The 24,449-nt window shown below is 38.5% G+C and overlaps 3 protein-coding genes, 1 long non-coding RNA gene and 1 pseudogene across 9 annotated transcripts in view; 1 reads left to right on the top strand and 4 right to left on the bottom strand.

Annotated features, from left to right (window-relative positions):
- The window catches only part of LOC149049534 (fibroblast growth factor receptor 4-like), a 20,243-nt gene extending 17,313 nt beyond the window's left edge, over positions 1–2,930 (bottom strand). For both annotated transcript variants that reach the window (XM_089196969.1, XM_089196972.1), the window contains exon 1: positions 2,793–2,930. The gene's annotated coding sequence lies outside the window, so the exon portion shown is untranslated. The remainder of the gene's footprint in view (positions 1–2,792) is intronic.
- A 132-nt stretch (positions 2,931–3,062) lies between these two features.
- LOC149049533 (uncharacterized) lies at positions 3,063–4,062 on the top strand. The gene has a single exon (XM_089197006.1). The coding sequence runs from the start codon at positions 3,124–3,126 to the stop codon at positions 3,856–3,858; it is 735 nt and encodes a 244-aa protein (XP_089053132.1). The 5' UTR covers positions 3,063–3,123; the 3' UTR covers positions 3,859–4,062.
- A 677-nt stretch (positions 4,063–4,739) lies between these two features.
- On the bottom strand, positions 4,740–7,316 carry LOC149049532 (uncharacterized; annotated as a pseudogene).
- Positions 7,317–7,347: 31 nt separating this feature from the next.
- LOC149049531 (uncharacterized) lies at positions 7,348–7,989 on the bottom strand. The gene is made up of 2 exons (XR_016183825.1): positions 7,613–7,989; positions 7,348–7,486 (listed from the first exon to the last, which is right to left on the bottom strand). It is a non-coding gene; the product is annotated as an uncharacterized LOC149049531 (long non-coding RNA).
- A 1,610-nt stretch (positions 7,990–9,599) lies between these two features.
- On the bottom strand, positions 9,600–24,296 carry LOC149049530 (fibroblast growth factor receptor 4-like). Of its 5 annotated transcripts, none has more exons than XM_089196964.1 (15): positions 23,997–24,296; positions 19,611–19,771; positions 18,816–19,145; positions 17,039–17,359; positions 16,061–16,357; positions 15,688–15,968; positions 14,650–15,109; positions 14,286–14,393; positions 13,809–13,981; positions 13,353–13,475; positions 12,539–12,609; positions 11,812–11,852; positions 11,297–11,396; positions 10,796–10,895; positions 9,600–10,430 (listed from the first exon to the last, which is right to left on the bottom strand). In XM_089196964.1, exons 2-15 carry the CDS (start codon positions 19,729–19,731, stop codon positions 10,386–10,388), a joined length of 2,571 nt encoding a protein of 856 aa, XP_089053090.1. In that variant the 5' UTR covers positions 19,732–19,771; positions 23,997–24,296; the 3' UTR covers positions 9,600–10,385. The 5 variants fall into 5 exon arrangements, with proteins under 5 accessions (XP_089053090.1, XP_089053091.1, XP_089053089.1 ...); XM_089196965.1 differs by lacking the exon at positions 23,997–24,296 and adding an exon at positions 23,311–23,427; XM_089196963.1 differs by lacking the exon at positions 23,997–24,296 and adding an exon at positions 21,539–21,732.
- Positions 24,297–24,449: the final 153 nt, after the last annotated feature.

Genomic DNA, 24,449 nt, shown 5'->3' with positions numbered 1-24,449 from the left:
GTTTCCGTTAAGTGGGCATGTGTTCTTCTGTCGGCAGTTGCAAGTTTTGGTGTCTTTTATGTTGGTGTTATCTGCGGTGTCATTGATGTGTTTGCATGAATTTAAAAATGCATTTGTTGTGGTTGTCGATGATCTGCTCAGTATTATTCATACAGCTGTAACTGATCTTGATTGTGTTACGATTAAAGATTTTTCTATGTTTGTGGTCTTTCAGGAAGTGCTTGTCTACTAGGGCAAGGAATCTGAGTCCGATTTTGGTGCTGACGTTTTTATCGAGTGAGGGGTTGTACCAGAGTATGTTGCTCCGTTGTCTGTTTTTTCTTTTGTTAGTTGTGGGTAGTTCGTAGTGTAGAGTGTAACGGTATCCACATTCGTCGAGTACTTTTTGGTATGGAGGAGCGGCTTGGTCGAAGGATGACAGTCTTTCGTTGATACCGGCGGGTATGTTCTTTGTGGTGGTTGGTGGGTGGTTGCTTTTGCGGTGGACATATTGTAGGGTGGTGTTAGGCTTTGTGAAGGGCTGGTGGGTGTTTTTGTTCAGGTTGAAAGTGACGTCTAAGAAGTTGATGTTGTTTCTACATTTCTTTGTATATCTTAACTGACTCCTCTTAGGAACTTGTATTCAGAGACTCGGTTATTGGTGGCCGAGTTTGTAAACAAACTTTACTTTACACCTTCTGACCTGAATTTCTGTTGAGTTTCTATTTTATATTATGGGAAAGGCGGCACCTCGGCTACGCCCCTCCTTCTCCAATTTTTCTGCTTGCGCTATTGTTACGTAGCAACCTTTAAAAGCAATTTTCTCTGCTGTTCTCATTGAAAGTCATATTCTGATGTCGCTAGACTATTCTCTACAATTCCAGAATTACTTGTATTGTTTTCGTTATTATTTTAACCCAGTCCCTCCACAAGGCACCATTCACACGTAAGATCTGACCAAAGTTATATTTCTTCAGTTTTTAGAACTTAATTGAACAATCATGATTCCTTTAATGGCCTGCCTTCCGCTGTCGATCAGAGTGAACATTATTTTGTTTTGCCAACTGAGGAAAAGAAAACAGGGATATGATCTAGACAGAATCCAAAAGTGATTGAAGCTACGTCAGTAAAACACCAAGAGAAGGACAGAATAGAGCCACGGGTGGAAAGAACTTGGTTGCTATGCAGGCGATCGACAGACGTCACAGACGTGTGAGATGTTCAAGTTGTTGAAGAAAAAGTGCAGTAAATGGAGCGAAAATGCCTTGATGTGGGCGATGCACCCGTAGCTGGCGATGATATGATCTGATGTTGTCCAGTTTAAAGATGACAACTTAGACGAGGCGAGTTTCCGCCAGTCACTACTTGGCAGCTGCCAGGCAGTAGAAAATGCCAAAATAGAATCGGCTGTTGTGTTCGTCTGTTCAGATTAGTTATTGGGTTCGTTGGTATTTCACAACTACGTTATATTCTTGTCTGGCTGTCACCTGTTAACTAACCAGGTTCGAAACCATGAAAATTGTGGGACAATTTTCTTCTTATCTTGGTGGGTGTTTTTTTTATGTTTTTTTATTTGTCTTAACATTGCTTGCGAAGGCCACCCTTCGTTAGCTCTCTTGTGAACTCTTGCTTGTAATATTCTGTGATAGTTTTATCGCCAATTACTAAAGGTAGGGTTCCAATAACAGCTTTTGACACAAAAACTTCTGGGAGTACTTCGGGAACCATCAACCTCTACCATTAACGCTTGGCCCGAAATGGTAGTGTCTAGCTTCCTAAATATCTTTAGGACTAGGTAAAGGGCTTCAGTAGCTTTCAGCGATGGCTTTATTTAAAGAAGAGATTGTTTTACAATGATAAAAGATCAAAACACATATTATTAAACCACCCAAGAGAAAGGTTGATGGTTTCAGTTTCACTTAATTAAACTTATGTCAATCGTGGCGTTATCAATGCAAGCGATCAAATGTGCCCTAATGCAGAACAGGTGCATCATGCTTCAACTCAAATTCACACACGTTAATTATCAGTCGCTAGACTAAAAATTTACCCCAGTGCAAGCGGTCGAATGTGTCCTAATGGTTACCTGGCGGAGGACAGAACAGGTACATTATATTTCAGCTCAAATTCACATAGCTGGTAGACTTCCAATGACGTAACAGATAATGAGATCGATCTTTCTGTGTACCAATGAAGGAAATTTGAATAAACGCGTTTTGCATCAACTCAATATTTTATACAAATATTTTCCATGAGCGCTTAATAAAAGTAAAAAATACGAAGATTGCCTCAAATTAAAGTTAGCTCTGTATAAAACTCTGATCGTTGTAGATTAAGGAAACAATTATGAATAAACGTTAGGTCAAGTTGTCTCAAAACAATTGGGCGATTACACATCACGTATAAATCATGCCTGATAAATATATCTTATAAGACGTTTTGGTGTGTGGTATCGCTGAGTATTTTTACGAGTTGTGCCGTAATTTGAATCGCAGTCAGGGCTCGTCAAAATATCGCAGGGTATTTGTACTCTATTCACGCGTTATTTGTACTCTACTTTGTGCTGTGTAATAATAATAAAACGTATTATACAAAACAATATTGCTGTGCAACGATAAATTGTTCTGAAAATCGTTTTTGAAAATAGCTTTTTGGCATTTAGGTCTTCGTCATTGCTATTTACAATATCACGATCGAAATAAATATTTGATTCATTTCCTTTTCATTATTAAGACATCATTTTATTTGGCAGAAAAATGCAAAAGAAATCATCATTTGAAAGAGAAATTGTGAGAAAAAATGCATAAACTTACCTTATGGTTTCGCCGTGTGTCTTGTTAATATACCACTTAAAAGATGATAGCGGAATTAATCATAAGCTGTCGTACAACACGAGATCAGGTAGGAAGTTATGTGCACTTTACTTAGTCACAAAATAAACCGTCACTCGAAACGATCTTTTTTGTAATAAAATACGACTCAGCAGATGTTGTATGACGAAATTGAAAGTTGGAGCGAAAACTTCCTGATGAGCCAAAAGTTCACGATGGTCGGTTGCCATGGGTTTTCCTCCGCAACTCTGATGCGCGCTGGCGCAGAAATCGTCAGCGGCAGTTGGCACGAAAAGTAAAGGCCTATTCAAAAATGGCGGCAAATAATAACAGCGCGAGCACATCAGACAAACTCTGTTTAAGGCACTTCGGCATGGAGGATGAAACAGAGAGAGGAGACCGGTTTTGGAATACCAACTCCGTAGAGATGAAGTTCTCTGCGGAGAAAGAATGGTTGAGGAGGGTTCGTTTCGCAGAAAATAAACCTAATTACGGGATGAGAGACCTTGATCCCGTGTTGGAAGAACTCACAGGCAACAAGCTGGAGCTTGTAGGTCCCCTGGTGGATGGCTTCCTAAAGGAGATCGGGCTCTCTATAAATGCGAAGCTCGCTCGCTCTAGAATGACCGGTCTTATGGCGCCCATCACTCTCTTTATGCCATTTCAAATCTTTAAACATATCTGGGTTTTAGTACAAGACTACGGGGGAAGCGCGGACACAACCAAGAATGGTGAGAGAATAACGCTAACTTTCCAAAGGCTCGACACTGCAGAAAAAATTTGGTCTCCCGCGAGATTTAAAGGAGAGAATTTTCTCAAGAAGCGGCACTTCGAGAAAATCCCCGAGGATGGTCACGTGCTTCAAAGTTACAACGGCAAGTCAATTGTTGTTGTAACACAAACTACGCCGCTGCAAATGGTTTATTCAACAAAACAACAAAGGGTAGTAACCACATTTTGCGTGCAGCGCTATGATCGAGAAGGATTTTCAAAGGACTCAAATTTGCAAAAGCTATTGAATTTGAAAACTATCTGGCTTGACAGTTAATTAACAGTAGGACTTGCTAATGTTTTGTTAGACCTTGTCACGAAACTTCATACATCAAAAGAATGACAACCTTGAATGTAATCTGAAACAAAATTCTAAAGGAAACATGTTATTAATACAAGCAGATATTTTAAAATTTTATCTTCGTATCTTGTAGACTGTAATACATTGGAGTGAATAAATAGAATTATGGTTTTACCTAAACACGATAGCTGAAAGCTTTTTTATTATTTGACTAAAAATGATGTCTGACTCATTTACGAAATTATCTATCAGTATACAGAATTACTCCTTTTAGATACAAACTCTTAAAACTATCAAGCTGCAAATTCATGTACCTTTTATTTAAGACAAATCCATTACTAAAACAAATGTATTGTGTCCACATAGGCAAAATGCTGGGTCACTAATTATTGACCCTTTGACCCCTTACAATATCTAGCATCTAATTACTTCTTACAATATTAATGCCAAATTAAACATAAGGTCACAAGAATGAGGGAAATAATTATTAACTAATGAAGCTCTTGATTATTTAGCAAATTCTCCTTGTCAACACCTTGTCAAATATATTGAGAACAGTATAGAGAATATTCATGCTGTTGTTGGCATGTAAAGGCTTAAGTGGCCAAACCTTTAAGTACAAAATTCCAGAAATTCATTAGAGCAGAAACCCTGCCTCTAAAATGCAAGTCAGTAAAAAAATAATGGGTTAATAAAGTTTTAAATGTAATATATCAGTGCATACCAAGTGATTTCAGTGACAACAGTACTTTTGCATTTGAACAGGTTTAACCTCTCTGACAAACATAGCTAATTTAAAAAATTTTGCACCAATTTAAATATATTTTTCTTATGAAGTAGGTATAATACTCACATTACTGGTACACAGAATTTATTGAGGGCCTAGTTATCATTCTCATAACAAGTATGCCTTATTGTGCACCAACTTGGCCAAGAAAAATAACTTTCAATTCAAATATTTTGGGAGATTTAAACTGTTGATTAAAAAATAATTCAACTACCCCTCCCCAGCCAATGCACCTTCAAGGTGCTTAATTAGAATTTCCTAAGTACCTGCAGTGCTTAATCCTCTACTTTGAAAAGCTTCCTTTAAACTAGGTACTGTCATCAAAGTTGGCTTGATAGCTACCTTTCTTACCTCAGTGGCATTGCAGAACTTTAAATGAGACGATAATGATAGATTATCAGCAAAGCGAGTATTGCACTGTTTACAGACAACATGTTTTAATGTACACAACACTGATTCTGTCAGACCTCTGCTGCTTGCACAAATCACAAGGTTAATACCAGACAAACAAACTTGACAACTGAGCAAATCGTTTTCTTTATTTCTACCACAATTACAAACATTTGATTGGTAACAGTGTGGTGGAGAACATGATTGGTAGTGTGAGGTATAAGAAGAGGGGATTGGTTGATGTTCTGGGAGGTAAAATGAGCGAACATAATTACTTCGCATTACTTGCCACCATTTACCAGTGGCAGTACTTACATTTGACCGGTTAGTTAAGGTCAAATCTTCCTTCACTCCAGAATGTTTGGCCTCTTTAGCCTGCAAAGAGACAATGCCATAGCCCACCCCATACCTTGTAAACAGCAAATTTGCATGATAGGGAATGGCATATCCAATTGTCCATGTTGTGACATTAACACTGGATGAAAAAAAACAAAGACATCAGGTTAAAATACATACTACACATTTCTTTTAGTTCTGCAACTTGAGCAGAATTGGTCTCTATTCGATTAAAAAGCCCCCCAGCATTCCTCAGATACTCACCTATCTTGCTAAGAGCCAGTCGTTGGATTGTTTGTGCCCCTGTTTCATCTTCACTTTCTAAAGTGTCAACTAAACAGTAGTAATATCGAGCCAATGCAATAGCTTGATTGCCAATAAGCCTAACTGGTAACTTGTTATACCTGTTAGTTTCATCACTAAAATGTTCTTTTACTCTTGAAGCCAAGTATCCCAGTCCACACCCCCCCTCACCTGTTGCATGCCTTACATGAGGAAAACCTGTCTTCTGCAGGTATTGTTTTAGGTCCTCCTCTGATTTCTGCAACATTTCCTGCTTTCTAGCATGCTCCCCAACACTGTCTATATCAGAAACCCTCAAAAGAGTCTTTTGGGGTTGTCCCTCCTTAAAATCTCCATCTCTATTCCCTATAGGTGCTGCCAGGGCAGAAACAAAAGGATCAAACTTTCCTCTTCTTACGGCCTCTAAATATAGGAGATCAATATAATGCTGCCAGGCATTGATCTCACAGTGCATGGGTCCTGGCCTTAACTTGTCTGCAAAATGCCCAATCCTTGGGAGACCTAACGGTCGGATGCCATTTTCAGCCATAAACTGCAACTTTCTGGAATTTTTATTTTTTTCTGAAAGGTTTGGGGGGAGAGAGGCGATAAAATTGTTTACCTTCTCAGTATTAGAGGTTCTCATTTCCATAGTGTAAGGCTTCCAGGTGTCATCTTTACCTTCTCCAATACTACCCCCCATAGTGTTCATGTTTCCTTTCATGAACATTTGAATATGGGGAAGGATATGTAGCTGCCTGGTTGAGTTCATTGGCAGCCCAGCTCTGCCAGGACATGTCTGCTCCTGGCTGAAATTCAACAGTGCACTCCTTATCACAAACAGTCAAAACATTACCTTCCAACATTTTCATCTTTTCAGTGTGCTGCTTCCAGAGGTCATGCATTATTTCATCTTTCCCTTTTACACTTACACAGAGGAGGAGGTACTGGAAGTCCCTACTTTGTACCTGATCTCCAAAGTTCCAGCACACCATACTTCCTATTGACATTGTCAGCTCATTTGTTTCAGGAGCTCCATCATCTGAGAACTGAAAAATAAAATGATTTTCATTTTCATTGAACCAGACAAGTTAACAAGAAAGATGGGGAACTCTCAAGTGCAAATCCATAATCATAAACACCAGGCCAGTGACTGTGCGAGAAACACCTGATACCCCTGGGATCTGTGTGACATGACTAATGTCTAAACTTTTCACAAACTTGTCAACATTGTCATCTGAGAAGCTGAGCTTGGGTAACCTTAAGTCAACTCCAAGACATTTAATGTTACGTGGCAGCCAGACTTCTTTTTCAGCATTAAAAAATGAACTCTGTGTTTTACAGACAAGATTATACTTTCTTCTAGACAAATAACTCTGATATTTAAGTGCCACAGACTGTTTCAGTACTTCTTCTGACTTCTGAAAATCATTAATGGCTCTCTCAAAAATACCCTGAAGAAATCGGCCCCTCTTATAACTACTCATTAATTTGGTCATGGTTTCATTACTTGCATTGGCAGCCAAAAATCCCATGCCCCATACAATGAAGCTTCAAAACCCCCATGAATAAATTCTAAATTGTTTTTAGTTTCTTCCCTTCTCCTATATCTAGTGCTCGACTTATAATCATTAATCATTTCATATGATGTGCTAGCAGCACTCCTTCGTCTTCGGGAATAATCCTTCTGCTCCAACAGCTTTTTCACTTTCTCATATGCCTCCTTTAGTTCTCTCAGTGTCTCCTCTGTTTCACTTATTTCTTTGTCTAGTGTCTCTTTCTCTCCTTTTGATTTTTACAGTGCTCTTTCTATAAACAAGGATAGGGAATCATCATCAAAATAATGACAATTCCAAAACGGCAAATAAATGAATAAATAATAGTCAATTCCGTTTATCTTGCCGCAACTAACCCACTTACAGGTAGGAAACTAACCTGATTCCTCCACTAGAGCATCTGTCTCCCTTTGTAAAGCCAAGATATCTTGCTCCTTCTTGGATAAAGCATCTTCTTGGACTTGAAGATGGCGAAAGTTGTCTTGGAGCGTTTGGCGCTCCTTATGAATGTTAAAAATGGGCGATGTTTCCCAGAAACGATTTACTTGTCGTTTCGAATCACATTTGCCCACATGGCCTTCCCTTTGTTGCATTTTCGGCTTTTTCCGCAACATTTACGGTCTCCTTCAGGGCTACAGATGAAATAAAACACTCGACATTGAGCCTGAGGAAATTCAAGAAAAAGAAAACGGCGAAAACGACGCCATTTACACCAAAGTCCACTTTCAACTTTCGATTTATGGCACGCTCGGTAACTAAACGGTCAAAATTATACTTTTTAGGGAGGAGGACAGGTATTTTGGGTCTATTTTCTTCGTTTTTGTTCTGCGTTTGTCTTAACAGTGGAGCCCCCTAGGTAAAAAATTGTTCTCTCAGTCCCAGGACTCTAGAAAAACAGAAATCACAACGGTTGTGTTGACGTATTGGCCTCTGTAAACCCGTTGCTAGCCGGTAGCGTACCTATCTTAGACGAGCCGTTTCGTGGAGAAGTCAGTCGTAAAACCTGATTTTTTCTTTCTTCTGCCATAAGTGAAAGGCCATAGTCATTCAATATGAAAAAAAGAAGGTTGGTAAGCTTTATCCAATGTAAAATAAACGACTGAAAAAAGCCCTTTAGCTTGACGCCTTAAATCAGCTCAAGCCGTGAACGCGTCGTCACGTGACCTCTAAGATAGCAACGGGAGGAATTTACACAGCAACCGACCATCGTGGTTGGACAAGATCAAAGAGCCAATGCCTGTTTCTGGGCAAATGGTAGGCTGCTTTATCATCCAAATTGTGATGTCCGGTAGACTCGAGAAAAAGAAAAAAACAGGAAGAGGTGCGTAGGCGCTGAATATGAATTTGTGGGATAATCATAATCATACGTGTCGAGCACTGTAAATATATATATATACATAAAGTGTAAAATCTTGACTTTCGTAAAACAGTGCTCAATACAAAAGAGTAGTGCCACAGGGCACGTGCGTAAACACCATTCACACGTAAGGTCTGACCAAAGTTATATTTCTTCAGTATTAAGAACTTAATTGAACAATCATGATTCCTTTAATGGCCTGCCTTCCGCTGTCGATCAGAGTGAACAATATTTTGCTTTGCCGACTGAGGAAAAGAAAACAGGGATATGACCTAGACGAGAAGAATCCGAAAATGATTGAAGCTACTTCAGGAAAACACCAAGAAAAGGACAAAATGGAGCCACGGGTGGAAAGAACTTTACTATGCAGACGATCGGCAGGCGTCACAGACGTGTGAGATGTTTAAGCTGTTGAACAAAAGGTGCAGTTAATGGAGCGAAAATGCCTCAATGTGGGCGATTCAGCCGTAGCTGGTGATGATATGATCAGATGTTGTCCAGTTAACTAAGAAGAGATGAGTTTCCGCCAATCAGTGCTTGGCAGCTGCCAAGCAGTAGAAAAGGCCAAAATAGAATCGGCTGTTGTGCTCATCTGTCCAGATTAGTTATTGGGTTCGTTGGTATTTCACATCTACGTTATATTCTTGTCTGGCTGTCACTCGTTAACTAACCAGGTTCGAAACCATGAAAATTGTGGGACAATTTTCTTCTTATCTTGATGGGTGTTTTTTTATTTGTCTTAACATTGCATGCGAAGGCCACCCTTCGCTAGCTCTCTTGTGAACTCTTGATTGTAATCTTCTGTGATAGTTTTATCGCCAATTACTAGAGGTAAGGTTCCAATAACAGCTTTTGACACAAAAACTTCTGGGAGTACTTCGGGAACCATTAACCTCTACCATTAAATCTTGGCCCGAAATGGTGGTGTCTAGCTTCTTCTTAAGATATTTAGGATCCGGTAACTTTCAGCGATTATTATATATACATATATATAACAGATATTCTCTAATTATGATAGTGTAAACAGTTTTTATTCAATAAAGAATATTTTGAAGAAAGGCATTTTAATGACACGTAAAAAGCCCTAAGCATTTACCAATCAGAAATAAAGTCGAGAGAAAATTTTAGTCTGGCTGTAATAGAGAATTAAATTGTTCTCTCAACACATTTTCACTTCATTTACGTGTTGACATGATTATCATTACTCTGGTAAAGATACTTTTTAGGATGTTATTTTGCTGAAGATTATTTCTGTCTCGTGTCGCGTGTCACACTCTGCCCCTTACACTCTCTGTGACCCTGATTTATGGTTGAATGTTTATTCGAAAGTCATTACCTTTCAAAAGGTCCATCTTTTATTTAACAAATAAAGAAGCCTCGACTGTGTTCTATTCTGTTGTAAAGCACGCTGGAAGCGGCTAGAGCACGGAAGAAGAGTAGCCTGCCTGCGAGCGAAGAAAGCACTCGTGCGGTAGTACTGATAAGGAGGACCTGTTTTAAGCTAGATTAGATGCGTGCTTAGATTTTTTCTGAGTTAATACAATCCACGTTAATCTAGTCTATTTACGCGATAGCGATGATTTTTCTTGGCCACTTCAGCATTGTAAGTATTACAGGATACACCGTTTTATTCTATGCTACGATTTGCAGTACTTATTGTGAGGAAAACTTTCCTCCACAAAGGAAAAAAATTGATTCTAAATTTTTGAGTCTATGTGCTTATTTGAGATCTCGTGGTTATCTTCCTACTATCAATTACATAAAATGAGGTGTTTGCTTCAGCGTCAGGGTATCATCAAGCTTCTCCATCGTTGAACTCTGTGATATTTGTATATGTCCTCTGAATAAATTAGTCGCAAAAAAATACGAATAAGGATAGAAATAACGGTTGTACCGTATAAGAATTAAATCTAAGAAAGAATGAACTTACAAATAAGCAGATGAAGGAACGAATGGAAGTTAAGGTCACATCGATAGACGGAAAGCAAGTGGATGGATGAGTATGTGTACGAATGGATGGGTCGATAGCTGCAGTTGGAGATAAAAGGTTTATCAGAAGGACTGACAGAGTGACAGAGGGATCCATGGAAGGGTGAAGGGAAGCATAATGAATAAATGGAAGGAGGAAGAAGAGGGCAGAAATAATTTTGAGAAAAGCGAAAGGAAGGAAGAAATGGAAAGCTTCTAAATATAACCATTAATTACCTTCACTTCTCGCAAAAAATTCTTCAGCTGCTGGGCGATCTGCGAAAAGGCTGGTCTCATCAAAGGATTTTCTTTCCAACAAGAACTCATGAGCTCATATCTAAAAATTCAATACAGTATTAGCTAACATTGTCTTGCAACTGATACCCTCAGCATCTGAATGGACCATACCAAGCGTGGAAAGGGGTGCAAAGAGGTGATTTTGAACTCATGACAATGATCTTTGGAAAGATCACATATTGGCCGAATGTGACATTTGATTTGATGTATAAATTGTTCCTAAATCATCACGATTGATTCACTTAGCTTAATGCATCGTTTTAATTTTCAACGAGAAATATTGAGTGTCAACGGATCTTGCGAGACTTTGCTCGAAAGGTAAAACGATTTTCAATTATTTTTAGAAAAATCCGGGAGGTAAACGTCCATTTTTTAAAGCCTTCTTGATATTCAATGATTCAACTGAATTTTACTAGCATTATTTAGGACTTTATAGCTTACAGTTCCTCCGAACATCGATCGGGACGAGGCATCCGGTATCCCGAAGCAAGTCGAGTTACTAAGGCAATTGGTGATGTGATGTCAGGGTACGGCAACTCACCTGTTTGGCGGAAATAAGATATGATTTAACGATTTCAGTTTTTAAAGAATATCATTTAAGACAATAAGTATTTCAGCAATAACTTTGTGAATAAATAGAGACTTGCAAAGACTTCATGTGGATGATTTAGGTAGATAAAATTAAGTGCAGCACTGTGATAAATAAGATATAGCAGGTATAAAATGTTTGACACGAGCACAACCTACACCTGGAAGCGGTCTTCTCATCTTGTTTAGTTTCGTCTGACTGGCAATAGTCATTTCCAAAATGAAAATGCTTGTGTCTATATATTTAGCTTTACAGAAGAGCCTTGCTAACTTTGGGCTGCTTTACGGATTAGAGCTTCATGACGAGAATATGATTTGTAGTTCATAAGATGTCGTTTAAGTCGTACATAGTAACTCATCACACTTACCACAAGTGGTGATTTCCCATAGAACGATACCAAAAGACCACCTGCAAATAAGCATCAAGGCCTTAGCCCAAAACAGAATTTCTCCTTATAATATCAATACAATATCAAGCAGGCAAGTGATGTGATTTAAAAGGAGACGGTTTAATTTTTAAAAAAATTAGCAATAAAGAGATTATTATAGTTGAGCCCAAACCAAATTCTCCGAATAGAAGCTAAAGAATTGTGTGGCAGACAGTAAGGAGAATTAACAATGAGATATTGGGAGTGAAAGGGTTAATAACTTCAGCGAGTAAAGAATTCGAACGATAAGCGCTGAATTGATTAAAGATCGAGTCTCGTTGTATTCTTTTAGTGTTAATGGATATTTACATCACTCAAAACTTCGTTGAGTCTTTCCTCTTATGTGGACCTTGCCTGTGGTATTTATTTCAATCAGGTGATATCTGCATATGATGCTCGATTTGAAGGAAGGAATTACTTAAGTCATACTAAGTTCCCATGGTGTGTCCATAAATGCAAATAGGTATAGATAAACCATGCATGTACATGTACATGAAGACAAACAAAAAACCTAAAAGAAAGCCCAGATGTAACTATGACAATGCTCCAAGGGATGTAATCGAGCGCACGGCAGAAGTTTTTTTTTTTCGGAAATCCTTTCAACTAGGCAATACTTTCGACTCGAAGTCAAGAGACAGAAAACTGACAAAGACAAAATGAAACTTACACATCACTCATGGATGTAAAATGCAGATCTCGTAGAGATTCTAACGACGACCATCTCCACGGAACCTTGCCCTGTTGAAAAGATAGATTCATGTGAGCAAGTTACTGTTTGTAGTGCAGGCAATGCCCTTTGAAACTGTGAAGCGGATGACTTATGAATCGGAAGGGTGCATTCATTATAGTAAGCGAGTCCTTTTTCGACGTTAAGATATATAATGGTTTGTAATTATTATTGATTTCCAGTAAAAAACCAGAGTGATAGTTACCGTGCCCATTATTATTATTGTTATTAACATAACCATAGCTTCAGACACTATTCCATAATTAATAATGGTAATAAGACCGACTGGAGTCCAATTCGGTCTGTAATTATAAGAGTGATTGACAAATCAGACGGTCACAAAGCGGGAGTCCGATTTGTTTGTCACGAAACTCCCCAGTTTTTTTGGGTAAAATGGTTGTTTCTATAGTTAATGTAATCAATTCTGTGTTCGGTGGACTAAGCTGCTTAACACTTTCCGATTACAGGTGTCCAATTACAGCTAACTGTCCGATTACAAATCTACGAAAAAATTTGTGAAATATAGAGCGCCTTGTGCATCAATCGCATTTGAAGAAATTGTAATTGTTATGATTAATTAAGTAAACGTGTCACATAATACACAGCTCATTGAGAGTTTCAATGTAAATTATGTCGTTAGAATAAATTCATTTATTCTGCTCGATTGTACCGGGGAAGAGTATCAATTTAAATGCATTTCAGTTTCTTTTACTTTTCTGTTTAGTTGTTGATTTTGATTGCAAAGCGTACTTACGCTGGAGGTTATGGTGTATATACCAGCAGCGGATATGTCCCTGGCTAATCCAAAGTCTCCAACTTTAGCCACCAAGTTGGCATCAACTAAAATATTCCTCGCTGCTAAGTCGCGATGGACAAACTGGGAGAAAAGACAATGTATAATTTTTTCCTTAGAGACGCTCAATGATGGAGTGGCCCATACGAGAGCGCGAAAGATCCTCAAGGTGTCCTGAAGCCAATTTACAAGCACGTTATATATATTTTGCTTAACAGAGGCTCACGAATGATTGGGTGGCCTAAACCAAAATGCCAGAGATCGTCAATGTGTCTTTAAGCCACTTCAAAACCTCTAACGTTATATTTAGTGCAGAAAGAGATTATCCACTGTCTCCAATCTCTTGAGAACAGTCATCTTTAATGGAAGGTTGGCAAATTTACCTTTACATTTCTACACACTGCCAGCCGGTCTTACCTTTCTCTCCTCTAAGTGCTGCATTCCCATGGCGATTTGAAATGCAACTGTGACCAGTTGCCGTTCATTCAGCTTACAGCAGACATTATGATAATTGTTCCTTTCCCCTGGCGCCCTCAAAAGATTTTCCAGACTGCCACCATGAATCAGTTCAGTGACCACAAGAACGTTTCCTTGAGAGAGTAGAGCAAACACATTAGAGTTGACAAGAGAAAGAAATTGGAAGTTATTGGTCGCGATCAGGTAATTTAGGTTTAGTTGGTGCCCAAAAAACAGAAAAAATGTTTTCCGATCAAGAAGCACAGATTTCTAACATGACACGTATTAAGTGTACTTATCTGTCTTTTATCATAAGGTCAGTACATGCACTGTTCTAACTGGTCTTACACACAGCTGAAACATTACCTTGTTACTGTCAATCACCAAGTAAACACGCATATTTGTAAGAGGGCATTGCATCGTCGAAAACTGACTTACCTTCCTCTATCCTTGTGCCAATCAAAGTGACAATATTAGGATGTTTCCCAGCTTGCTTTAAGGTCCTTATCTCATTAAGCAGGGTTTCTTTGGCAATGGCACTAGGGTCTACAATGACGTAGAGAAAAAAAAAAAGGGAATTTCTTAAATTACTTCATTTTACGTAGTTCGCTCATCGTATCTGGCTATGGTAACAAAATTACGTATGGAAAAAACTGGCTTGGTTAGGGCTGCAGAAAGTGTTTAGAGGAAAAATGGTGAAAAAATTAAGATGGCGCATAGCTTCGAAAAAGGAAAATCAGTTTAGAGGTATGCCACTGTATTTAGGAATTAACAAGTAGACATTTCGATTTCGTGTACCTACCTTTTAGCTTTTTCACAGCTACATCTGTCATGTTTCCGTCTTTTCCACCATAGCGACCTTTGTAGACGATTCCAAATTCGCCCTCTCCGAGTATTTCATCAAACACTTCAAGATTTTCCAAGTTTTCAGATTCTTCCTCGGTCCCTTTAGATATCTCTCCACAATCCCGCTGTTCGTCGACACCTTGGTGCTTATCAGGTGTGAAAATGTCACCACCAGCAATCCCCTCACCCGACTCTAATCTCTCTTGACCTCTTTCTTTTAGTCCTTCCACCGAATCATCCTGCTCGCTTCCGTCTGGAGGCAGTCTCTCCCCTACTCCATCCCCCAGCAACAGGAGCCTTTCCTCGGGGGTTTCGATGGTTTGGCTATTGGGCGACCGATTATTTTCAAGGTCCTGTATCCCATTTTTCAACTGTTGACCTTTTTTCAGATACACCTTTGCTGCACGTTTTCGTCCCTGTCATATAATTTAAGAGAATAGGCAATTGTGATATCTATCCAAGATTTATCATCACTATCATTTGTTTGAGACCCCTTCATAATCATGCATTTAAACTCGACGAACTAAAATCTCTCGCACTTTGATTTACTAGTCGTATGCGATTTAAATAGCGTCTGTTTTATAAGGAAGGAAACAAATTAGCTGAAATAGACGCACCATCTTTCACAACGATAAACCTCAAATGTGATAATTCTGAGGTAAGTAAGGAATATAGCTTTTTTTCAGATTGAACTGCTTCATAAATCCCGTGAATATGGGTCGCGCAAGCCCCTGCTTGTTTCTGCATGAGATATTTACTGACTCAAAGTGGGGGAAAGGACAATTTGGAGTAGACGAAGTTGGGACAGAAATGGTCATTTTCCTAGGCCTTGACTCATTTTAAAGGCCGAATTTTGCCAAATAAGGCCAAACTGACGGAAATCACCACGAAAGGGAAAATAGCTCGTAATAATAATAATAATAATAATAATCATAACAATAATAATGATAATAATCAGTTAAATTGGGAAGTTTTTCTCGACTCTGCATCTTACCCCTTTAGGAAGCTGCATGATTCTTGGCTGGTCAATCCCAGCATTCCTCTGGACGCCAGCACAAGCAAAGTCGCATGACGGACAGAGGAGATCATTACTCTGTGTGGGGATGTCACGAAACGTATTATTTACCTCCTTATCACGATTTCTACGCCGATTCCACACAAACACAGTGACTACACAAATAACTACAGCTGCCAAAGTGCATGATACAGCGACTATAGTTGTCTGAGATGCTGAATTTTCTGGCTCTCTTTTCACGGAGGTGAGTGTAGGAGTCGCTGTGGACAAATTATAAAAAAACACGTTGTTCTTAAGAACAGCACTTGTAGTTAAGAAGGACCCCTCTTACCCTGTTTTAAAAAAACCTAACCTTTGTTCAAGACAGCCACTCCTGATTGGCTTCTTCCAATGCTATTATTTGCAATGCATTGATATTTTCCATAGTCTTCCATCTCTACTCTCGTTATAAAAAGCTGGCTGCGATTGGTTGGCCCGTCTGGAATGGCACGTGCTCTGAGATTAGACTGTAAAGGGTATGAAGAATTGTTCTTTATCCAGCGGATTGTTGGCCTTGGGAGACCCCTAACAGTGCAGCTTAAGGTAGCATTGGAACCGATCAGGACACTTTGGTTCTTTGGACCTTCAACGATCTCAGGTTTCTGGTCATCTACCAAATTGAAACAAAAATAATCAATATGAATGAATGGGACGTTATGAATTGTCTCATTTGTAATCTTTCTTGTGGATGTCGGGGCCCAAGGCTTTTTTGCCGCTCGAAAGACCCGGTTTGAAGAGAATTGGACTTAAAGGGGAGTCTTGATGATAAGAAGACTGAGGAGGTACAGTGACCGGGTGAAACTGAAATGACAACTTAAAAAATTTGCATAAACATTTTATAGAGAACTGCTTATTTTCTAGCTCTTGATACTCTGGTGACACTCCGAGAGTTTTATAATCTACGGATATGTACACCAAGAAGCAATCATCCAAAAGCCCAGCTTATCTCGCTTACTTGGTGTTAGGGGAATTTCAATTAGGAGACTGAGTTGGCATGCAGGTGGGAGACTGAGTTGGCATGCAAGTGGGAGACTGAGTTGGCATGCAAGTGGGAGATTGAGTTGGCATGCAAGTGGAGACTGAGTTGGCATGCAAGTGGGAGACTGAGCTGGCATGCAAGTGGGAGACTGAGTTGGCATGCAAGTGGGAGACTGAGTTGGCATGCAAGTGGGAGACTGAGCTGGCATGCAAGTGGAAGACTGAGTTGGCATGCAAGTGGAAGACTTCGTGGGTTTTCAACTTTGAAGTGATAAGGAAGACAAGCATACACTAATGCATATTCATGTCTCACCTGAATCTTTCGAGGTTAAGAAAGCTGGCAGCGACAATTTTTTACCAGCACTGTTTTTGGCCTCACATTGATATTTGCCAAAATCTTCTTTCTTCGTTCCTGTAATAAACAGCTGGCTATGCGGGGTTTTTTGATTTGTTAATGAATTTGGATTATTAATGAATGTTACCCTTGGGTTGGATTGTAGGGCAGATGAATCATTGTTTTTGATCCATGAGATACTTGGCTTAGGAAGACCTGTGGCGGTGCAGTTGAAAGTTACATTGGCCCCTATATCAATGCTTTGGTTTCGAGGAACTTCTACTAACTCTGGCGCAAGACCTATAGGGAAAAAATACATTGCAATAAATATCCCCTTTTATTACTGAGATAACCTGGTATGAAGTCAATTTCATAAGCAAATGACGGAAGAACGAGGAGATATTTTCATTATCACACTTTTATGCCATACAAGAGGATGAACTGCTTATACAGGTACCCAGAAGGAACTATTTCAGGCCAACTCTACCTTGCCGGGGTGTGAACCTCTTCCCTTTTTTCATTCTAATTATCATCATTGTTTTATTTTGTTTCAAAAAATAATTCTTTTCTCATCTTCCGAAGAATATGTAGGTTTTTTTTCTTCTACAGCATCGCCGGCACCGTATTTAGCGACCACCCCTGTATTAATCACTCCCTTGTATTAGTGTTTGTCGGTTGCCAAAGTCCCCAGTTTGTCTCCCCCTAATCACCATAATTTTTAACGGTAATACGCGGTTACCTCTACTTAGCGGTCGTAGTCAACCTTTACAAAGTCCCAACGGCCTCTTTGTATTGCCCTCCCCTGTTTTTAACTGCCACTTATAGCCCAACTACTCGAATAAAAATAAGTATGATCCTTCAAATAATTTTTTTTATTTATAGTTCTCTCCCAAAATCGAAGTTAATTGTATCTTTGATCGAGATTCCGTACATAAAGTGGTCAATTATAACAGTGGCTTTAGTGGCGTTGTGTTTGTTTCAATTTTGTTTTTGTTTTGTGGGTTTTTTATCATTTTTTTTTATAATATCCCTTATCCGTAGAGCCTGTATTAAGAGGTCAACCTACATTAAGCGGTCTCCACCGTTCCCAGTGAATGGCCGCTTAATACAGGTTCCACTGTACCAAGTAATATGAGATGCTTTTGGACAGGTCAATCGAATTGCTCCTGATTCAAATTAAATCGTTATCTGCGTGAAGAATTTCGTTCTTTGAACAGTGCATTTCGGGCCTTGTTAGCCAATGACCACAGCGGAATTTTCCCTTTGCAATGAATTATGAATTGGACTTGCCTGTCCATATATTCCAGGGGTTTCTTAGAAGCTGATTATTCGAGGCCCCTTATTCCTGAATTAAACATCTTCGGCATCTACTTTCGCATTAAGAAACAAATGATGTCTACTTTCATATATTTAAAACTGGATCATTGGATAATGCAATTCAAGAGTTTTCATTGGATTAGCCATTATGGGCTATGGGTCATTTTACCATGTGCGAGCATGAAGACGAATCAAACCGGAAGTGTTTTGGTACATTGTAACGTTCCGTTTGTTCTTACAGAATAAAGTTGGGAAGATTTGTGTACATATGTTTTGAGGCGTTTTCTATAAAACAATTATTCCATTCGCGCTTGTTGGATATGAGATGATTATAGCCAATTCGGCCCCATGAGCCTCGTTGGTAATCTATCATCGCATATCCATCAAGCACGAGTGGAATAATTGTTTACTAAGGGTATGATAAGCCTGGTTTGCTTACCTTGAATCACTAGTTCAAATGATTTCCTTGTGCAGTGATTTATGTAACCATTGCCGGCTTGGCAGGTGTAGCGGCCAAATTTGTCAACAGTCAGATTTTTAAGCGCTAATGGGCAGCTTAAACGTTTTTTTTTTTCTCCTTTTAAAGGCTGCTCGCACTTAGCTACAACTTTGTTATCCTGTGGATCGTACCACTCGATATACTTGGCATATCTATCCAGATACATTTCATCTTTTCTTCTGGGCTTCCCTGTACAAATCAGGGTAATGGAGGCACCAATGGGTAATGTGCTGTTTTCTGGACGTGAAGAGATGTCCACAACAGGTCTGACTGGGTTGGAGAGATTGAATAATGATAAAAGAAAATGAATAATGCACAATCTCTTTGTATATGAGAAAGATTATCAATAAATCTATCTTACAAATTTAGCAAGTTTAGTTGACAAACTCTTGACCGATCAAGAGTTTTAAAGCAGCTTTTTAATGTTAATTTTGAATTTAGAATGCAGCTTTTTAATGTTAATTTTTATTTTTTTATGTTCCACCCGAAGTAGGCCCAAGGTCGAGACGTCGTCTATTTAAACGCTGGATCAGTCAAGAGTTTATCTTCGTCCTTTCTTATCTACACATGCTAAACATTTTGATGAAGATACCTTTGGATCCTCTGACTGAGAGCTGTTTTTTACATTTTACACTTTCTGTACATACACGCATTCATTTAATGCGCATACAAGAAAAACATAGGCATATACATGCTCTTTGACCAGGACGTTTAAAAGAAGTAAACACTACTTACTATTTTTTTTGGAATCGCATGTTTCACCTCTGACCAATGGGAGATTCCATAAAGCGCTGGTAAGAGTTAATAGTGCCAAACACGTTGACGCTTCTCGAAGACAAAAGTTACCCATCATCATGACACGTTGACAAATTTGTTGTTTGGATGTTTGAAGTGGCCTGCAAATGGGATTGTTTATTCAAAATTAAATAAGTTGTTTTCTAGAAGTACGTACGATACTGAGGGCCATAAGTCAAACTTGGTTGTCATTACCTAATTGTATCTTTATTTACCTACTCTACAAATTTGGCGATTTTACACAGAACTTCTGCTAAAATTTATAGGATTTCATTGTTTTCTTTCACTTATCCGCATACTCTCGTTTTAACCCGAATCCATGATCCATAAAAAATTATATTTTTCACCGAATAAATGTAGTTTTAATTTTGTCTCTTAACCACTCAGAAACTAAATGACATCTTTTGTTTTGCTACTTTTTCAAAATTGCCAATAGTGACAAACAAAATCTAAAATGAACAGCACTGAAGTTGCTCGTACATTTACGAAAACAAAATTAGACCTTACTTTTTCGTTGGCAAGGAAATGCAACCTTCTTCATAAAGAAAATGAATTTTCCGTGTTATAAAGAACTCCTGCGATGCGAGAGCGAAGTTACTTTACATCAGTGCTTATCATTAAAAAATGGATTGTTCGGCTTGACAAGAACTTTGTATCAATGTATCGCCGATACATTGATACAAAGGGTGAAACTACTTTTGGGGTTGTGAACTTGAATAAGTAAGGTAGCCTACCAAAGTAAACCATGTACTCTTATAATGAACGAAAATAACGAACAATCACACCAGGATTAATTTGAAAAAAATCAAAATTTCTTGTAGTTTAACATTTACAGATCCAAAACAGTACTTTCTCACCAATCCTTCGTAACATTTTATAATTTTACAGCGACATCCTTCTTGGTTTCTTTTCGATTCAGATAATACCATTACTATTGTCATCGCAATAATTTATATTTTTGTCATTATCATTATCAGTGTCGTTCTTCTTACTGATAATTTTTCTTCTAATTCTTATTCGCTGTTTCCTTTGGCATCATATTAACCGCTTTTGTTTAATGACAAAGTATACAGCTCACATGTAGCATACGTTTAAGATAGGTGAGCTCGGTCATATTTTATTTTCTCCGCCCAAGAAAGACTATATCTGAAGGAAGAGACATCTAGGCTCGGTTATTCGGCTCATGGAAAATGTAACTTCACTAGCCAAAATGCACCTGTTAACGGAGAGATATCCAGCGGCGAAACTGGTCTTGAAAGCGGACAAGTGCCTAAGAACTCTTGTTTTTAGAAGATTGTGTTGAAACTGAATAGGTTCGATTGTCGTCGAGATGCAACAAACAGTCGATGTGCATTTGTAAACTAACTTTAGAGGACGAAAATGATTCACTTGACGATAGCGCAGTATACAATTGAACATTCGTGGTAGTAATATCACCAAATGCAAATTGGATAAAGTTTAGACATTGTCTTCGTTTTATCTCTATTAAGTATAATTGCTTCGTTTCTAAGCAGCATTTTAATACAAGTTGCAGTTCTCTCCGAGTTTGCTTATCACTGTGATTATTATTCATTGCCGGACTTGCCAACCGAGCGTTTTCCTGAACGGGTGTTTCAACTTTCTTTGTGTGAAATGTTTTTAATGGCGGCCAAGATAGTCTCACTACAATGTTTTTATTTTGGAGCTCCAATATTTCGGTCCAGGCTTGAGGCTCGCTCGAAAAAAAACAGCAGGACCACTCCGGTCAGTACAAAATGCAGACTGCTGATCGGGTACAAAATGCAAACTGTAGGCTGGGTACAAATTGCAGACTGAGAATTTATACTAATTTTCGTCTGATACGTGTTAACATACATCTTACAACTTACCGAGGGTCACGCAATTGCTTTTCCGCTATCATCTTTCACGATTATTTGCACTATTGTGGGATATTCCTTGCCCGTTTCTTGATTAAAATCATTCTTAATATCATTTCAAGCTTTCACATAGTCTTCTCACTTTGCGCACGAGTTGGTTGGTGTGATGTCTGTACAGATTTTACCGACTTAATGAAGGTAGATATAGATGTAAATGAGATGTCACTATTGAATATTTAACACGCGCACTATTCGAGAAACAATTGACAGCTTTGCATGTGGTCCGTACGTTTCATCTTTTTAACCGATATGTGTTCATTTTGTTGACAAAAATGCGGACCGAGACCAAAACTGTTCCTTCGACTTGATATATTTTCAACGTTCAGGGGTGTACATACACTGATTTTCACATATGTGCCTTACATTGTTTTTTGGCTTACATGAGGAACCGGCGAGTTTTTATAGGGAAAGGGTCATCCGCACTGGCGACAAAACTGTTTATTTAGACAAATTTTCCATCATCACCAACACTTTACTAGTGCGGATGGTTTGTCGCGGCTTGACAACTTTTTGCCGAAGCGGACAAATTTTCAAACACTCCGCCGACAAAATTTGTCCCGGGTAAGAGCTTAGCAAAATCTACTAAATTAACAAAACCGTGATGAACTTGTCTATCATATGTCGTAAACGCTACCATTAGAGTGGTAATTGAACTGGGTTCAGTTTACCAAAAAATTTCAGTAGTTGTCCTTCGCTGCGAAACTCGCAGATTTCACAACTTTAACTTAAGATGAATCTCGGTACTTGGAGTTTTGATCCATTGGCAAATTATAGCGACCAGTCGTATGAGCAGATAAGGCGCTCGAATGTGCCACCTTATGAAGAACAACAAGGAAACAATTTTCATTCAGCCGGGTCAACCTACAAAAGTGGAGTCATTTTCCAGTCGCCGCTTCATCAGACTAATAATGAAGTTGTAGATGTGGCCGCCCAAGATCTAGTTGTTATTCACTTACATATGGAACCGGCGAATTTTTATAGAGAAAAAAGGCGAAGCGTTGCTTTCGTGACTGGCCATTTGTTTACTTTTCTAATAGTTTTATCTATCGTCTGTTTGGTGACAACGCAAATATTAATATGCGAAAATCAGACCATATGAAGGCTCGAAATTCTATTTAGAACGATTGTGGCCGCTTTGTTAGAAAGCAAATGGAATGGCCGCTTTGTCTAACACTAAAGATTTCAAGGAATATTTCATAATAGTGCAAATGATCGTGAAAGATGAGGGTAACTGATATTTTGCTGTCTTGAAACTTCGCATAAACCGAATCTAATTGTACCTATATTCAATGAGTCCAAGAAATCAATACAAACTTAAGCCATAACATGAATGAGCTGGCTCCAAGAGCCCTTTGATCCATTCTATTTTTTCCTTTTTCGATATGTGAATGATGGCGACTAAAAATGACATTTCGAAATCCGTGGCTGAACATGAGACTCCCTATAGTCTGTACTAAGATAAGATTTCATAACGTAAGGCCCAGCGTGTCCATTTTTTCCTACATGTGACAACTGTTTGTGAAAAACATCCTATTCTTTACATGTAACATTAATTATTAGTCACGAGACTAAAAAAATCATCTCAATGCAAGCGATCAAATGTGCCCTAATGATAAGCAGAACAGGTGCATCATGTTTCAGCTCAAATTCACACACGTTAATTATCAGTCGCTAGACTAAAAATTTATCCCAATGCAAGCGATCAAATGTGCCTTAATGGTTACCTGGCGGAAAACAGAACAGGTACATCATATTTCAGCTCAAATTCACACAGCTGGTAGACTCCCCCTGACGTAAGAGATAATGAGATCGATCTTCCTGACTACCAGTGGAGGAAATTTGAATAAACGCGTTTTGCACCAACTCAATATTTTATACAAATATTTTCCATGAGCGCTTAACAAAAGTACAAAATACGAAGATTGCCTCAAATTAAAGTTAGCTCTGTATAAACTCTGATCATTAAGGAAACAATTATGAATAAACGTTGGGTTAAGTTGGTAGGTTAAGTTCACGTATAAATCTTGCCTGATAAATATATCTTATAAGACGTTTTGGTGTGTGGTATCGCTGAGTATTTTTACTTGTTGTGCCGTAATTTGAATCGCCCTTCGGGCTCGTCAAAATATCGCAGGGTATTTGTACTCTATTCACGCGTTATTTGTACTCTACTTTGTGCTGTGTGATAATAGTAAAACGTATTGTATCAAACAATTTTTTTTAACGATAAATTGTTCCGAAAATCGTTTTTGAAAATAGCTTTTCGTCATTGCTGTTTACAATACCACGATCAAAATTGATATTTGATGCATTTCCTTTTCGTTATTAAGACATCATTTTACTTGGCAGAAAAATGCAAAAGAAATCATCATTTGAAAGAGAAATTGTTTTAAAAAATGCATAAACTTACCTTATTGTTTTGCAGTGTGTCTTGTTAATATAACACAAAAAGGATGATAGTGGAATTAATCATAGGCTGTCGTACAACACGAGGTCAGAAGTTATGTGCACTTTACCTAGTCAAAAAATAAACCGTCACTCGAAACGACCTTTTTTATAATAAAATACGACTCAGCAGATGTTGTATGACGAAACTGAAAGTTGGAGCGAAAAGTTCCAGATGAGCCAAAAGTTGGACAAGATCAAAGAGCCAATGCCTGATTCTGGGCAAATGGTAGGCTGCTTTATCATCCAAATTATGATATCCTGTAGACCCGAGAAAAAGAAAAAAACAGGAAGAGGTGCGTAGGCGCTGAATATGAATTTGTAGGATAATCATAATCGTACGTGTATATACGTACACGTACGTGTATATATATAAAGTGTAAAATTTTGACTTTCGTAAAACAGTGCTCAATACATA

This window comes from Pocillopora damicornis, chromosome 2 (genome assembly GCF_964200805.1).
Source record: "Pocillopora damicornis chromosome 2, jaPocDami1.2, whole genome shotgun sequence".
Classification (NCBI taxonomy): Eukaryota; Metazoa; Cnidaria; class Anthozoa; order Scleractinia; family Pocilloporidae; genus Pocillopora; species Pocillopora damicornis.
Note: the sequence above shows the minus strand (reverse complement) of the source record. Positions and strands in the feature narration are given on the sequence as shown.